The 18,400-nt window shown below is 46.0% G+C and overlaps 1 protein-coding gene across 6 annotated transcripts in view; it reads right to left on the bottom strand.

The window, feature by feature from the left end:
* The window catches only part of LOC147010825 (uncharacterized), a 110,172-nt gene that overhangs the window by 78,377 nt on the left and 13,395 nt on the right, over positions 1-18,400 (bottom strand). Inside the window, exon 1 of one of the 6 annotated variants that reach the window (XR_015052458.1) lies at positions 6,191-6,612. The exons of 3 other annotated variants lie outside the window; for them this stretch is intronic. Coding sequence is in view for 1 of the 3 variants with exons in the window: in XM_085859872.1 (XP_085715998.1) it covers positions 6,191-6,224 (34 nt within the window). In the remaining 2 variants the exon portion in view is untranslated. Of the gene's footprint in view, positions 1-6,190; positions 6,630-18,400 lie in introns of those variants that run through there. 2 more of the 6 variants (XR_015052460.1, XM_085859872.1) reach the window with 2 other exon arrangements.

An 18,400-nucleotide genomic window follows, 5' to 3' on the forward strand; every position in this document is an offset into this window, starting at 1 on the left:
CACAGCGTGTTCAAGCACAGTGACCGAATGGTTAACGGACATCACTGACTGTGCTTACGAAACTCTACACTTGACCACCTGCATTTTCTCTTAATTGCAGCTATCATAACCACCACCACACCTTTAACAATCTTTCACCACACACTACCATGGCCTCAGCATACCATTACAAGTCACAAACCACTGCTATTGTAAGATAACACATCAACACAATGCACACACAGACACACCTTGTCTTTTAAAACCACCAAATAATATTTCAATGTCTTACAGCCATCGTCAAATATTCATTTTCCAACAGACTTTCCAGCATGATGATCATCACCGTTTACTTACAAAAGCTCACATCCATCCTGCATCTTCAGAACTGGGCAGTTGAGGAGAAAGGCTGAGCGACAGAGTTCAAGGAGAATCAGGTTCATGGTTTCATTTTTGAATCAGGGGAGGATCCAGATCATTCACAGAACTGTATCTTTAAACTCAAAGACAAACCATGTCCAAACTACACCAAATGTATATACACTCAGCAATGCCATAAAGTCATCGTGGAAGTGCAATGCTGCCACCTTCGATCTTTCCACCTTAATAACAAACTTCCGGTTTGCTTATCTCCTTGTACAAACTCTCTCTTTATAGTCCGAGATTTTTTACAAGGCCAATATCTCTTTACACGGCCTGCTCCGTCGACTTAACAACAAATTGATGCACAGCCATGGAGGGTCAAACAAGAAGTCAACCTTGAACTTTACAGGTAGAATGGAGTAACAAACCATGACAGTATAGAGTTTAGAACTATTGTCGACGTTGAATGAACTCGGGAGATGGGACGCTAAAATGCTGCCTATGAAATGGCAGCCCAAACCCAAATACACCGATTTGGACATAACCTGGCTACAACAACGGAAGCAAGTAGGAGATTCGAAAATAAGAAAACCCCATGACGTGCACTCTGAGTGGTCTATGCACTGTGAGGTTGTGCCAATAATAATGATTTACACTAAAAGGTGAGCTAATAGTGAGGAGAACAAAGAAGATTATTATGGTGACCATCAATGGGCATACTCATGGATGATTTAAAGAGAGAGAAAAAAATTTAAATCAAAGCCTCTGCTATGATACGAACCCACTAGTTTATACGACTCGGAGCAAACTCCGACACCAGCAGCACCTGATCAAACCGTTCCACCGAAGTCTCACAAACACAACAAATGCCTGAGACCTCCCTCCTGGTGTGTAGCAAACAGTGCACGTGAATATAAGCCCTGAAACTTGTGGTCTCACCCCTCCCATCCTTCCAAAGCCTGCTTTTCAACTTTCCCCGCACGCAAGGCAACGCAGCCCTCACAAGCTGGTTGCGGATCGCATACTTGAGCAATCTCCTGCCTTCCCGCCGGTATGTTCTGATTTTCTACGGATGAGGTGGCAAGATGATGGGAGATATGGTGGGACGGAGCACCATTGAGGAGAAACGACGATTGTGGGGTTGGGGGAAGGCAGGCCAACAAATAGGTCTCTTGTATTTCCATCCAGTATTCAGGCCTTCCTATTCTAATTTACTCTTGACTTAAACAGCTGCGGCATATCAGCAGTACACCCCCCACACCATTCATACATTCCTGCGAGCTGACTGTCAGAACCCTGAAGCCCCTCTGCAAGCTGCCTTCCTGTTGAAGCAGGAAACAGGCTTGAGGGCCAACATGCAGGACCCTGAGTCATGATGTGCTACCTAATTGAGTCAGATTTCAAACACAAGAAATATGAGAGAGGTTACTTCAAAGCCCATACAAGGAATCAGCAGATAATCATGGTAATATAAAAGGAAAAAAAAAAAAGAAAAAAAAAAGAAACAATACTTTCACTTTAAAAGAGCAGGAGCATGCAGAAAGCATTCTAAACATTGCAACCGACGAGCAGCGACATAACTTTCTCAACACAATATACCGCATATGACAGGATGCAGGTACTTAAGAAACAAATAATTATTTTAAGTGGAATGATCAAATCATTGCATATCATGAAAGGTTCAATAATTATATGGAGAAAAATTATTGGCATCGATATTTACGCTTGGGGGAAACGTGTGGGGTGGTAGCGTTTGTCTCCATCCCAAAAGATGTGATGGTAGGTAACAATATCTACCTTTGTCCCTTAAGTGGAAGATTCTTCATGTCTTTTGGAAGACATTTTCACAGATGGCTCAACTCCAGAAAATGGGGGCATTTCCCCATACTTTTGATCAATTTAATATCTGAGATGTCACTAAATCGGAATGCCAATCTCATTTGCACAGAAGTACTGAACAATCAAAGGTGTTTTCTACAAAGTCATGTGAACGAGGATAGTTTTGAGAATATTCCGATTTTTAACTCGTGGAGGGGTTTTGTGCACATCGACGACAGCTTATTTAATGGCCCCAATTGTTCCCACCAGGGAACGCTACTGGCTCAAGTTTTTTCATGAACCGGGTGGCCATGTCTGACATTCGACTGAAGGCCGATTTGGGCAGGAATTTGCAATTTGTTCAAGGTGCCAGTCAGTGATAGCTTTTCGCCTACTCTTCACGAAAGACACCACAAAATCCTCAACGTCCACCATGGACGAGTGCTGGCGGGTGGATTGCCTGGCTAAACGTCTATCCGAGGGATGACGTGCAGCACAATAATGCGAAATACCAGGATGATGGTTTATAGCAGGATCGAGGTTCAAATTCAGGCTCGACAGCTCGAAGACGACTATGCGTACCTCTACGCTACCCTGCCAGTCCATGGGTTTTGTAATTATCTTTCTTGAAAAAAAAAACAAAGCACATGATGATAAAGGAACAAACCACCGAAAAATATTACAAACCTTCATCCGAAGCATTGCAAGATCACAAAACCAAAGAAGCCTGCCTGCGAGAAAGGCGGCAATATTAGGCAAACATGTCCTGTCAGAGTGGAGAAAAGTATAAAGAAAAACGTGGCAGGAAATGGTTCTTTTCTGAATTTCAACTTTCAAAATGTCGATTTCTCAAAAAAAAAAATGGATGGGGATGTTTTGTTTGTCAGAAAGAAAAAGTTTGTGGCTTCGCCGAACAAAGTTTGAACATACAGAGCACGCCCCAAGATTTTCTCATTTGCCAATCATAAATCAGAGAGATGTTCCCATGTAAGACCCGATACTCGAGCACTGCCAGGAAAATCGCTCGACCCAATGACGTCAAACCAAAGGTAGGCAAATGGGGATTAGAAGAACCCTCCGTTATACCTCTTTGGTGCACCTTCATCAGACTCTAAATAAGTCATCCTCTCATTTCCCAAAGTTTAACATAACCTCGTTTTTCATGAGATCGAATGCGGACCAGACAAGCAACTACCACCCCCCCTCCCCACCCCCACCGCCTTGCCAAATTGGACCAAATGTCAAGAACACACTGCTTTTCAGGGAAGCAAAGCAACTCGAGGAAGTTATATAGTGACCAGCCAATGCCCATTTTAATATTGCACTGCTCGTTAACAAACAGGACAGTAGTACAACACTAAAAGGGCAACGGATGGTCACGAGGGTCTCTCGATGCCTCTTCGACTACAAGCACAGCTTGACATGCATCCCTCGATCGGCTCGGCCAAAACGCCACACGCAACTCATCGACAACATTGGATGCGCAAACTTAAATACAGGCTTCACAGAGTTCACCGACTTGAACACCACAGGCAACAGATCCGTAGTACCGGTAGGTAGAACTTCCATCAAAAGAAGGGAAATGTAAACACCAGTTTAACGGGTCAACCGCGTCCCTTAAACCAAGGTCTTAACCAGGAAGCATCCCCGTGTTCGTGTTTATGAATGACTGGAGACGTTTACATTACATTTACAACTTAACTCCTTAGGAGAAACCATCGTATTCTTCGTCTGGGTGACAAATATTTTAGGCCCGAAGCTTAGTTATAGGGAGGGAAAAAATTCCCAAATTTACGCTACCCCTTTCAAAATAAGCCCTTTTGCCAACAACATACCGCTAAGTAACGTTTGCATATATTCAAGCATACCATTTGCAACCTACTCAGTTTTTTTGAACCTACTCAACTTATTCATTTGCAACTCAACCTACTCATTTGCAACCTACACCTACTCAGTGTACAACCTACAAGAAAGGAGGGGGTGGGGTGGTGGTTGGAGAGGAGAGGAGAGGAGTTGGAAGAAAAGACCATGTTATACAATCACCAAAGAAGTTCCAGAAGACGAGTCTCATAGCAATGAGCTATAAGACTTCGAGTTCACACACAAAAAATCGAACGAGAAGGACAAACAAAAACAACTGGAAGTACGAGCTCATCGTCAGGAAGAGATGTTAAAAGCAAGTCACTTTGAAGGATGGATGTTATTTTTCGCTTTGCTAAGTTTAGCTGTTTAGAAAGAGTCACGTGGAAAAGGCCGTAAAAGAGCAAAAGCCACCGTAGATGGCCCGTGTCCATGTGACAGCGGGAGATCGTGAGGACTTCCTGAGGAAGAGTTCGAAAAAGTATATTTAAAGAGGACTTGACAGATTTGCTTCGAGAAGCAAAATGATGGACGCTCTGGGAAGTTCGAGCCGAGGACGATACTCAATAAGGTCCCTTTAAGGAAATAAAAGGAGCTCTCATGAATCCGCCTGCAATTTTGTACAGCACGGAGCGACGTTCACCGGTCACATGCTCGTTCCGTGAAGGACCACCACCGTGGGATAGGACTAGGAGGACCCGAAGGATAATGTCGGCGACACGACGACCCTGAAAATGTTCCTTGCGGAGCATTTCTCTTCACTGGGTTCTTCAGACACGTCCGGAATAGCCGTTACAAAGAAGACGAGCTCCAAGGAAAGCACCGACGACGCCGGACGAACGAAGTAACGGACATTGATTGGACATTCCGAGAGTTTCCTTTTAAAGATATCCCGACCCCGTGGGTGCGTCCAACGCACCACGATCGCCATTTGCAGCGTGTTTACCGCCGATTCCAGCGCTGGGAATGTTCGGCCGAGTTTTTTTTGTTTGTTTGTTTGTTTTTCTCTCCCTCTCTGTCTTCCCACAAAAGTAGTGGAAACGTCGAGGGTACAAAACCAGGTTTGTCTTTCCTCACGAGCATCGCAGCGACGTCAAACGGTGACCACCTCCATCGGCCTTCCATTCGCTCGGTTCCAATTCCCAGTCTTTTTTTCCCGGGCCTCGGGAGGACCGTTCCCTTCTGAGATTCCCGTGGGAAGAGCAGCATTTCTTGATGGGGGGATGAGGAAGTGAAGTAGGGGTGGGAGGGACTCGGCCCTCTCTCCCTCTCTCTCTCTCGGGTGCGCGTGGGAAGCGCGCGCGGGAAGCGCTCGCGCGAGCAGCACGTGCTCTCTTCTCGATCATGCTCGGTGCCGTCGAGGGCGGGTCCTTCCCGAGCACCGCAAGCGAGTCCCGTGCTCGAGGACGCGCAGCTCCGTGCTCTCCACACGGCTCCGACGGGGCCCCGGGACCACCCACGTGCGACGGGGCCTCGGGCTCGGAGGTGCGCGGAAAGCGCGGCGGAAACGGCCCCGCGTTCGGCGAGCTGACGTCAGGCACGCTCCTTCTTGCTGTCCCTCTCTCTTTCTCCCTCTGTCTCTCCCCCTTTCCTTTTCGCTTTTCCTCTCCTCCCTCTCTTCTTCACCCCCACCCTGATCACTTTCCCACCTCCCCCCCTCTCCACCAAACCCCGCCATATCCCCAACCTCTCCACACACCCCGCACGAGGACCCGCCTCATCTCACAGGGCCGTCCCAGGGCCCGCGATGTTTCCCCATCTCTCCTCATCGGCTTCGCTTCCTTTAAAAAACATTCGCACGTTGCACTAAGGCCGGACCAGAGACGAAGAACGGTCAGAAGAGGGAGGGTGTGGGGGGGGTGGGTCGAGCAGCCATACATAGACACGGGGGGGGGTGATCGAGTGACCATAGACTTCGGGGGTCCAGGCACGAGAAGCGCGCGACACCTGAGAAAAGCGAGCGAGAGGGAGAGGGAGAGGGAGAGGGAGAGCCTGTGCGGGGCCGCCTCGCGTGGCGTTCCCGCAAAGTTTGGCGTGAAAACGTGGAACCAAGTTGGGGAAAAAATTTAAACTTTTTTCCTCGTACCCGCGGATCCACCCGCCATCGTTTGCCACCCGATTGAGGCATGACCCGCGTGCGGCCACGCCGAATAAATTCCCCTTTTCTCACCGTTTGCATCGAGCCTGTCGACCGCAGCCTCCATCTTGGAATAGTTGGCATTCCACGGTGAAAAAAGCCAGTCTTATTTGCATGCATCGTGGCCGGCCATTGGGCGGCGGTAGCCCCTTTTGAAATGTAAGCCCCTCGGCCATTGGATTGCCGTCACGTGACCCGTTTGTATAGTATTAATGAAAAACGTCCCGGGTTTCGGGGTTTCGCGGGGCTCCCAATAAACGCGCGAGCGGCTCATTCTTTTGTTTGGGGGGGAAAAAAAAAAACAACAAACAAAATACCAAACATCGTGTCCATTATCTGAGCGCTTCCTCTGCCTTGATCGTCGGTTTAAAAAAAAATAAAAAAAATGTTTTAAACCCTCGTTTTCACTTCATTTTTAATCCATGTAATCTCACATTCTCTTCCCTTCGCCCAATTTCCCCCATGCCGCCCCCACCCCCACTCCCACAGTCACCAAGCTCAGCCCCCCCCCGTCCCTAAACCGTATCATGTGTGTATATTTAGTTTATGGTTAGTTGTACGGTTTGTTCCTTCGGACGGATTCTCAAGTCACGCCGATCCCGGTGCACGTAACGCCCCACGTGACCGCAGACCCCGCGTCAATAACAAGGCTTTATTAAAGCGACCTGACCATCGAGCACTCATTGGAGACCATCGGGAGGGTCTTTGCGCTGGAAGTACCAAAAGCATTTCTCATCACGGATGTCAGAGTGCAGGTGTTCAACCGATCTGCTGCTGGACACTCATCGAGTTCCCAAGCCGATTTAACTCGTTTATTAACGTTTATGCTATTTCTCTTACTCCTCTGTGCTATTATGGGATAGATTACGAACCGCTGCGGGATTTTCGCCCATTCTATAGGGCCAAAGCACCCCATTCACAAAAGCGGGGCGGGGGGAGGATGCCCACAGGCGTTGGAGACGGTATGGTGGGTGGGGTGATGTGACCGGGAGAGGGGGGGGAGGAGTTGGAAAGGTCTCACACCCAGAGCCTGGAAGCAAAAGCACGTACACCACCCCCCACCGAAGGGGGGTCTGCAGGGGCTCGAGGTACTACAATCCCTCGTTGCTTTCGGGTTCAGTTCTCGCATCCCATGATGTGCTTTGTTTTCCTTGGAGACACTTGGAAACCCGTTTAAAGACTCATGACTATGGGGGTATTTGTTTACAATACCGAACTCGTTAAACACAAGCAGAAAATCGCCTCGAAGTCCAGAAACGGGGGGCGATGGTGGGGAGATTGTGCCGAAAAATGACCGATTGGAAATCCTGAACTAGTTCGCTGTTTGAAACGTTTGAGATGTCCGTGATGTTATCAGGTTAAAGTACTAGGAGGAGGGGTCGGGGGGATCGTGATGGAAATGAAGCACCTTGCTCGTCAAGGATCAGGAGGGTAAGTAGAATGAGGTAGTGAAGCGTGTGGAGGAGTGGGGGTGGGGGTGGGGGGGGGCTGGTTCCACTCTTTTCCGTTACAAACGACCCCTCCGCTCATCCGCTGCGCACTAAAGCAAAAAGCGCGGATCGTCGCCTGTTACATGGAAGGGAGGGGGATTATGGGGGCATCAGATTCAGCGGCTCATTTCAGTGTATCGAGCGACGTTTCTTACCTGTACACAGGGGATGGTTCGGGGGATGAGTCGGACGTTCAGGGAGGTGGGGAACGATCGTTCCGAGAAGAACATGTCGCGTCGCCGATTACGCGGGAAATACGCGTTAAACATGGCGCGGAAACAAACTTACCAATCAGAACTTAAAATGCACTTTGAATGGGAATATTGAGATTTTCATGATTCCACCGCCCCCACCCCACACCACCTCCCGCCCCCACCCCACACTTCCTCCCTCGATCGCAATTTCTTCCATCTAAGTATGCTGTCGAACCGTGTGGGATCCTCGCATGTTGTTTACCTCCACGTGCGCATCCACGTCGGGACGGGATGGTACCTGGGCATGATTCGGCTTGGGACGGCACCTGGACATGGCTAGGCTCGGGATGATAGGTTACATGGGCATGACTCAGCTCTGTTCGGGATGGTACCTGGGCAGGATTCGGCTTGGGACGGCACCTGGACATGGCTAGGCTCGGGATGATAGGTTACATGGGCATGACTCAGCTCTGTTCGGGATGGTACCTGGGAACTGTACAGCTGATCGGTTTGAGAAAAAAATTTCAAGAGCATCTCACTTAGCTTGGGAGACAACCCCGGCATGGCTTGGCTGGGGAAGGTATCCCGGCACGGCTCGGCTGGGGAAGGTATCCCTGCATGGCTTGGCTGGGGAAGGTATTCCGGCACGGCTCGGCTGGGGAAGGTATCCCTGCACGGCTCGGCTGGGGAAGGTATCCCGGCACGGCTCGGCTGGGGAAGGTATCCCTGCACGGCTCGGCTGGGGAAGGTATCCCTGCATGGCTCGGCTGGGGAAGGTATCCCGGCACGGCTCGGCTGGGGAAGGTATCCCTGCACGGCTCGGCTGGGGAAGGTATCCCGGCACGGCTCGGGAAGGTATCCCCGACACGGCTCGGCTGGGAAAGGTATCCCCGGCAAGGCTCGGCTGGGGAGGGTACCCGGGCACGGCTCGGCTGAGGAATGTACCCCGGCATGGCTCGGATGGGGAATGTACCTTTCCATGACTCAACTGTGGAAGATACCCTGGCATGGCTTGGATAGGGAAGGTACCCTGGCAAGGCTCGGCTGGGATGGTACCCATCCATGGCTCAGCTTGGGAAGGTACCTTTCCATGACTCAACTGAGGAAGATACCCTGGCATGGCTCAGATGAGGAAGGTACCCCAGCATGGCTCGGACGGGGAAGGTACCCCGGCATGGCTCGGCTGGGGAAGGTACCCCGGCATGGCTCGGATGGCGAAGGTACCCCGGCATGGCTCGGCTGGGGAAGGTACCCCGGCATGGCTCGGCTGGGGAAGGTACCCCGGCAAGGCTCGGATGGGGAAGGTACCCCGGCATGGCTCGGCTTGGGAAGGTGCCCCCACATGGCTCGGCTTGGAAAGGTGCCCCCGCATGGCTCGGATGGCGAAGGTACCCCGGCATGGCTCGGCTGGGGAAGGTACGCCGGCATGGTTCCCTCACATTAATATCGGTGCAAACCCTCTGGTCTTCTTGCTTCGATTCCACGAACCAAGACTGTGATTCAGGCGCCACAGGGTCATAGTGGACATCGTTCTACTGGCTCCTCGTTTCTTAGTCTCCCATGAAACAACCATTTTGTACTGAACATGTTTGCAAAAACTTCATTGTTACTTGTCCACGTTTTTGTAGGATTTATAAACATTGTGAAAGAAGGTTATTTTTGATAAATTGCCGAATAAACAGGACTGAGCAACAGCACTTTATAAATCGTGTGTCGATGATGGATATGGTTCCTCGTCGTGCACACGAAATATTATGATTTATTATTTGTATTATTTTGTCCAAGGTGTTTGGAATATACGATCCATACATTCTCCTTTGTCCCATTTATAAGATCCTATATCTATATCCGAAACAGGCCGATGTGTAAGCCGTGGTGTTTGTACGTCCCCTTTCACAGGCGGACATGCATACAACTCCACACTGTACGTTTACTGTACTGTGTATACATACACCGGGTCCACCACACTGATTGTCAGGTTCCTACATAGTCCGCACACACACACACACACACACACACACACATGGAGGTGACACACGTACACACGTGCGCCGCTCCAGCACAGGCATCGTGCGGCCTGCGCGTGCACGTGACGTGCTGTCCGCTTGGCGCGGAGACGACAGGCCCTCTCGCCGTGCACAGATGGAGTCGCCGCACGGCTCGCGTTTCCGTGCTGCGCACGGACAGAGCTCGAAGCACGCAGTGCGAACAGCGAGTTCAAATTGCTGGGGAGCTCGGGGCGGAAACCCGCGGCCTGCTCGGGTCGGGGTTAGGGTCACGGAGCCCTATCGTCAGTGGTAACGCCATTTGTATCGAGTGCTGCTAGGTTCGATTCCGAGACCACGGGTATGTAAGCTGCAGCTGGCGTTGTACGAACGTGCAGGCATATTTATCCTCTGTAGGTGAAAAGGACGTTCAATTCCAACATAAGTGATCAATTTACATGACAATTTCATTGTACACCAGCATTATATGCAATTCCCTTTGTTCCTGCACACCATACATTACACCTCGCAGTCCCGTGTACACACAACGGTTTGTATATTTTAATAAACCTTGATTTCCTTTGTGACGTCACATTCATGCGTAACTAATGACTGCACGAGTTTTATTTTAGCGCATACTTCCAATGAAATATAAATAAATAATTAAATCACGATTTTTCCCCTCCCAAACGGTAGGAATTTCCCATTCCAAGTGGAAAACCGAGAGGTGTTAAAAGGTAAAACGTCATCATTAAAGTTATAAAGGTGCGGACGATGCTCCCACATTAAATACAAACGATTTATTTCATAATATATATTATTATATACATACATATATGCAATCGTATGCATAAACCTCAAGCCTTAATAGAGTTATTCAAGTTGTGTTACGTACAGGCAATAAAATTTGAATAAAAAAAAATTAGTCCATAAATCCCAATTCGATAAACAGTGACGAAGTTTACTTCCGAGAAGACCCAGTGGGTGATAAAATCGACTTTATTAATTGTTATTGTCATTATATTGCAGGTTAACACACACACACACACACACACACACACACACACACACACACACACACACACGCACACACACACACACACGCACACACACACACACACACACACACACACACACGCACATGCACACGCGCACACACACACACACACACACACACACACACACACACACTTTTTGTGGTTGTTTTGTGAGTTGTTATCAAATAGAGGAATGAAACCTGACTTTGTGAACAAAACAAACACAAACGTTTATTTATCACTTTCAAAGCACAACATCACTTCCCTTCAGTTATATCTGTTCATTCCGCATGAACGAACATCGTTTGGGAGATCATCATTCAAATGAATATTTGTGTAAAGATGTGCACCAATTAACCAAATTACTATGATTACCATGGTTATTGTTTTCGCATATCGGGTTCATGAGACAAACTCCATGGCGGTGCCAAACAAAACACCCAAACAGACGTTTACAACAAACCAACATGAAAATTAATCTTACCACCGTCAACGTCACAAGCACGAGGACATATTTTGGCTTTTTATTTAATTACATTCTATTTGAGTTTTGCTTGTTAGTACTGCACAATTAAAAAATAATAATAATCACTGAATGTTATATATATATATATATATATATATATATATATATATATATATATATATATATATATATATATATATATGTGTGTGAGTGTGTGTGTGAGATCTCTGCTTTTCACCAATGTCTTTTGCAGGAGAATGTCTGAATTTAGAATTAATAACAAGAGGAAGTGTTGTGACAGATATCAGCAGCAACAGTGTTGTGCCTTATGCAGAAAAGTCAATAAATAATTCGATAATTTTTCCTGATTTTGTACTGCAAAGACTAATGAATGTTGGAAACATTTTAAAACGAGCACTGTCACTTAAATGAACAACAACAACCACAACAACAACAACAACAACAACAGAACGCTTTCTTCTTTTTCATTTTGTAATTTCAATTTATTCTTTGAGAAGTTCAGAACAAAAGTTCTCCAACCTGAGTGTCACAACCAACTGAGTTAGAAGTTGAGCACGCACACACACACACACACACACACACACACACACACACACACACACACACACACACACACACACACACACACACACACACACACGATGTTTTAGAATCAGATCTCAACACTACCGCAGCAAAAGTGAAAATATCGGTTGACAGAAACAGCATGCACTAACTATTACAATCCATTTCCTGGGAAGATACATGTTTCTTTTGTTTGAATTGTCACTTGTTATGTCAGGTATCACGCCCTTGTGGAAAAATGATCCATACAACCGAATGCCATCTATTATAAAGTATATACACTGGCTGTGAAAAAGGAAACCACGTTGCCTCATGCAGCTCAATAATCATACTTGTCTGGAAAAGATAATAAAAATAACAGTAAAAAGGTGAAAATGAATAAAGGCACTGGAATATATGAAAAAAAAAATAAGTTTTCAACACGTCATTGTTTCAAACATGCAGAGCAATGGTCTCCAGGTAACCAACATCTTCATCCAGAGTCAGTGATGTTTTGGATTTGTTCACATCAACGTTTTGAAAGTGGAAACGGCATATACAAAGAGTGAAATTGCTCCGAAGCAACAGCGTGCAAATAATGGCGGCATTCTATAGCCTTGGGGTCCGCATGGGGTCTGAACGCCACATGACCAGCACTGCGCTGTGTCTCAAGCGCCTGGCATTTCCCGTCCGGAGCAGCCGTGTCCGGCGTCCTGGAATTCGGAGAAAGCCCTCCGAGAAACACGAGCTGGGCCATGGCGGATGCAAATCCCATGGACACAAGTCTTGCACTACCTAATGGTCTTTGCCTATAGCTCTGCGTCGCGAAGTCGTGACTCCTTGGAAGATGTGACCACTGAACAATCGGTTGATCATGGTGCACGGCTGGCGATGCGGTAATGGCGTGGAATGCTTGAGAATTCAGATAAAGAACTACAGGGAATGTCTTTTTGCATACACCAACCCCCTTCGACGCCCCAACCCCGCCTCGACTGCAGGATTGTAAAGGGTCAGGATAAAAGGAGGACAAATCCAATCCAGGAGGTCTTCACAGCCCACCCCCAGAGGCAGGAGTGAAGCCAGAACGTAACACCTTCTTAGATCCCAGATTTATTGGGCGATTCCTTCATCTCCCAACTATATTTTCCTTCGCAAAGACACCTTATGCTCCCTTTTAAACGAGAAATGACAGTTGGCGCATTGTGACATCATCAAAAACAAATAAATAATTAACACAGCAGTTTGCAAAATGAAGGTTTGGGTGTCCCAATCCGGTATATACAATAGGTCTTTTAATCGCGATGATTCATTGTAAACTGCGTAAAAACGCATTACAAGCAGATGTAAATGGAAGAAGGTCCATGTGTCACGTGATTAAAGAAATGCGATTGAGGGGAAGAAGAAGAAGAAGAAAATAAAAGACGCACAATTAATCATTACAGGATAGAAATAAATTTGAGATAAATGTGGAAATAACAGGGAAACAAAAACTTCCCTTTCTCAAAGTATAACACACGCAAAGTGCTGACAAAGTTTGCTCAAATTGCATGCAAATCACAGCACAAGTTTCCTATATGAACACTGTGTGTGTATGTGTGTGTGTGTGTGTGTGTGTGTGTGTGTGTGTGTGTGTGTGTGTGTGTGTGTGTGTGTGTGTGTGTGTGTGTGTGTGTGTGTGTGTGTGTGTGTGTGTGTGTGTGCGTGCGCGCGTCACACTCGCCTCCATTCTCGCAATGAGCAGGAACCTCAGCCAGGAGCCGGGTTCGCTGCCACAGCAAAGCACCATTCACAAATTCCCCTTGTTCCCCATGGGTTCAATGGAAGCTCCAATTTGGGCTGCCTGAGGGGCTCCGAGGCAGGCTGCCATGGAGAGGGGATGGGAGGGACCCGAGGGGGTGGAGAAGGAGCCTTTGAGCCCGCCTTCTCTATCCCTGTTCCTGCGGCCACCCAGGAGGGTGAAGGGGACTTTGGGGTCACATGACCCAGCTTGCTGACCTCTGACATTCTTACTGTGAATAGAGGAGAGATGGAGGGGGAGAGGCTAGAGGAACTGGATAGGAGCCACAGAGAGAAAGAGCAAGGGGGAGGGGCAATGCATGTGATTCTGGAGGGGGGGCTTGTGCATGGGGGCTTTCAAATTGCATCTGGAGCCAAACCTCCCACCTCCCCCTTGCCCTCCCAGTAGCTGAAGGCTTTAGCTATAGTATAGTCTCCCCTGAGTCAGGGTCCAGATTTAACGCCATCCGAATCATTATACTTTGAAGGCTTCTCGATGTCTGCAGACAAGTTACAGCTAAGCAGCAGAAAGTAGTCTGAATAATAACTACATGACCTTTCGATCTATGTATAGACCCCAGCTTCACACCCCCTTCTCTGTTCTTAATCAGGGGGTTAGTCTGCTAAAAATCCCAAAGAAAGTTCAAACTTAGCCTTCATTTCACCGTTGTCTTCTTTCGAAGAGACGGGAGGTCTTTGGACGTGTACCCTATGGCCGAATTCCAAATTCCTTACATACCAATGACTGCATTAATGGGGAGTAAAGGGTGGCACTGTATCAGAGGCTTAGCCGCGCCCCCGTTATTGATCGAACAATCCATACCGAAAGGTGTAGTGAATCAAAGCTCCAAATTTGGGTTTAACCTTGATATGAATAGCTCAGGAATCGCTGTTTCCAAGTTGGAGTGTCACATATATTATTGTTGTTTTGTCCATCCTTTCCTGTCGTCTTTATAATTCATGTAAGAATACACTTGATCACTGCTCAAAATAAAATAATGTATATCCGTGTTTGTGAGTGTAAACATAACTATAAAAGTGAATTTGTATGGATATATATATATATATATATATATATATATATATATATATATATATATATATTATATATCCCTGTGTCATAAGAGGCGACCAGGGTTGCATTAGGAAGGGCATCCAGCGTAAACCTGTGCCAAATCATTATGCGGATCATAACGGGTGATCCGCTGTGGCGACCCCAAACGGGAGCAGCCGAAAGAAGATATATATATATATATATATATATATATTGTTTATTATGCTTCAAAGATTACAAAAAAAAAAAAAATACTGAACCAAATCCACCAAGGTTTTGCATGTTGGCCAATACCCCAAGTATGGTTCCTGTTGGGGTAGCATATATGGTGGAGGGGATCCAAGGTGGGGTGAAGACCCCAGTTCTCTCTATTTAAATGTGTATCGTATTGCACCACACGGTGGTATCCGGTATTACACATCATCTTCTTCTTTTTACATTAAGAAAATTGAAACAACTTCATAATATGCATTACGGTGATGTTAAAATCTGAGTGAGAATAATTAGGAATTTTCAAAATTATTTCACTCATTTCAAGCGGAGCTTCAAACCAAAGCATCCAACACCGAGCTTCACAGCGAAGCAGAAGTGAATTTTGTTCAAGCCACATATAAACAGTAATAATAACGGTCGATGAAGAGATATGGCAGGATGGCTTACACTCATCCCTAAGCTGTCTTGCCTGGGTTTGAATCTCGTTCCACCGATAAACTGACATTTGGGGCTTTCAAAGGCAAGGTGTGTGCCATCGTTCAGTGTGTCGGCTTAATTGGTGGACGTTAAAGATCCCACGGTGTCCTTCTCGAAGAGCAGGCAACATATTGCCGGCACCCTGGAAAAATTACAAATTCATGCTCTAACATTATTTGAACGTCAGGATTAGCTAGTAAGTTCGTGAAAGACAAAGAAGACGAAGGAGAAGACGAAGGAGAAGACAAAGGAGAAGACAAAGGAGAAGACAAAGGAGAAGACAAAGGAGAAGACAAAGGAGAAGACAAAGGAGAAGACAAAGGAGAAGACAAAGGAGAAGACAAAGGAGAAGACAAAGGAGAAGACGAAGAAGAAGAAGAAGAAGAAGACAAAGAAGTTGCTGACTTCCAAGCAGATGGAAGATGACCTCAGGTAAATGATAGGGTGAATAAAGCAGAATGTTTCTGAAGTGCAAACGTGTCATCTTTAGATTAAATATGTCAGCACCATGTTTATTTTTATCAACATGGTGCCTTTAGATGAAATATATATGTATATATATATATATATATATATATATATATATATATATATATATATATATATATATATATTTTTTTCGTATATTGTCAACTAATATCATTGCAGTTTATGTAAAAGTACATAACTGTTTACGAGTGACACATTGTTCTGTAATAATTGATGTACAAGCTCGTTCATGAGTTTTAGATCAATGTTAAAATATAATAATAATAATAATTTCATTAAATAAAACTTCTTACACCAGTTATCACAATATAGGGCATCCTGCTCCAAAGCAAATCCAATTTGTTTCACATTGTACAACATCGATGTACTCGTCTGAGTGATCACAGGCCGATGTGGTATAGGTTATTCAACACCATACATCTGTCTCGTGGTAGGTACATCAACTCATTTGGATGAATGAATATCAAAAACAGCAACAAAAAAAAAACAAGAAGGGAACTCGGTGGAGCACATGCTGCACCTCCGCCCAGATCCAGATTCACCAAAATCAAATCAATTGGTCCTTGTCACACAATCAACCTGTCCACCAAGTTTCGTCCGAATCCATCCACAACTTTTGTGAGATATTCTGTTATACAGGATGTCGTTTTTCGCCCTATCTCTCAATGGTGAACAATCACTTCAAAAAAATTGTAGTATCTAGATAAGGACCTGGATCTTCACCAAAATCGAATCAATTGGTCCTTGTCATACACATGTGTTCACCAAGTTTCATCTAAATCCGTCAAAAACTTTTTGAAATATCATGCTATATATTATTTTTGGCCCTTTCTCTCAATGGTGAAGAATCACTTAAAAAAAAAATTGTAGTATCTGGATAAGGACCTGGATCTTCACCAAAATCGAATCAATTGGTCCTTGTCATACACGCAACATGTTCACTATGTTTCATGCAAATCCATTCATAACTTTTTGAGATATCATGTCATATGGCGGTTTTGGCCCTATCTCTCAATGGTGAAGAATCACTGTAAAAAAAATTCACGTATCTGAATTCAGATCGAGATCTTCATCAAAATCGAATCATTTGGTCCTTGTCATACACGCAACATGTTTACCAAGTTTCATCCAAATCCGTCCAAAACTTTTTGAGATATCGTGCTATATATTATTTTGGCCCTTTCTCTCAATGGTGAAGAATCACTTCAAAAAAATTATAGTATCCGGATCAGGATCAGGATGTTCCCCCAAATCGAATCAATTGGTCCTTGTCATACACCCAACCTGTCCACCAAGTTTCGTCTGAAACCGTCCACAGCATTTGGAGATATCCTGCATAAAATCTGACAAACAGACAGGGGTGAAAACTTTACCTCCATCCACCTTCAGTGGTACAGATTATCCTCTGATGGACTTGTGCGATTGGCATTGGGCTGGAAAGATGACCGAGGCCTCTGAAGGGGTCTTGCTTCGGTTTGCATCCGGACCCAGCTATAAATTGCCATCCTGGTGTTTCGCATGAGGACTGAGGCCCTGTCCATCTGATTGCTTTATAGCCGGAGGATCCACCTGCCAGCACTGTTTGAGGGTGGACGTTAAAGACCGACCACACGGGGTCTTTCATGAAAAGTAGGCGAGTTATCGCCGGCAGCCTGGAACAAATGACTAATTCGTGGCAAAAAGTGCGGGTACCACGTGGTCTGGTCTTCTTGGATTATCCTCCGACAACAGGTCACACCGTTTACTCTCTCAATGTGTGTGTTTTTTTTGGTGGACGCGCCCAAAACTCACGGAACACACCTGGAATGACGTCACGCGCCTCGCTCCTCGTGTGCGTGGAACGTTTAGAAGGTTCTCGAACGATTTCCTCACAGAGTCGCGAAGGGTTCATTTAATTATATAATCTCGGTGTGTATCGTGAGCAAGAAAAATATCTCCTCGCTAATTGTATATATTTAAATTATTGGAGTGCTGGAGGTGGCAATTAAAACGTCGACGTTTCCGTTTATTTGTTGTTGTTTTTTTTCTTTTTTGAACGCCCCTCGTAAATAGTGTGTGCGTTCAATATTATAACATCGGCTGTGAGTGAGTCATCATCATCACGAATGAATCACATCCCATTTGTGGTGTTGGCAAAACGTGCACAGACCATCACATGACTCGACGTTTCATTGAAGGAGTTGTGTATGTGTTTATAAAGGACGCTTCGGTGTTTGAGGGGGTGCATGGGGGAGGCTCCAGGGCGTTGACGCGAGAATAAAAGAAGAGGATGAATCACATAGTCTGCAAACGGTTCATGAATGAGCAAGCGGCTAGCCCGAGAGGAACGGTTTGAGGTTGTTAAATGTTCTGATTAGAACGAACGACACCGCAAGGACTCGACCTTTTGAAGGCCACAAAAAGGGGAGTCAAAAAACGATCCTCTGAGTCACGCTTTGATCGGTAGTCAAAAGCAGGAAACCAACCCCATCCACCTCTCCCCACTCCTATCCATCCAC

The sequence above is a fragment of the Eptatretus burgeri genome, chromosome 16, assembly GCF_056783735.1.
Source record: "Eptatretus burgeri isolate ZD-2024b chromosome 16, Ebu_testis_v1, whole genome shotgun sequence".
Classification (NCBI taxonomy): domain Eukaryota; kingdom Metazoa; phylum Chordata; class Myxini; order Myxiniformes; family Myxinidae; genus Eptatretus; species Eptatretus burgeri.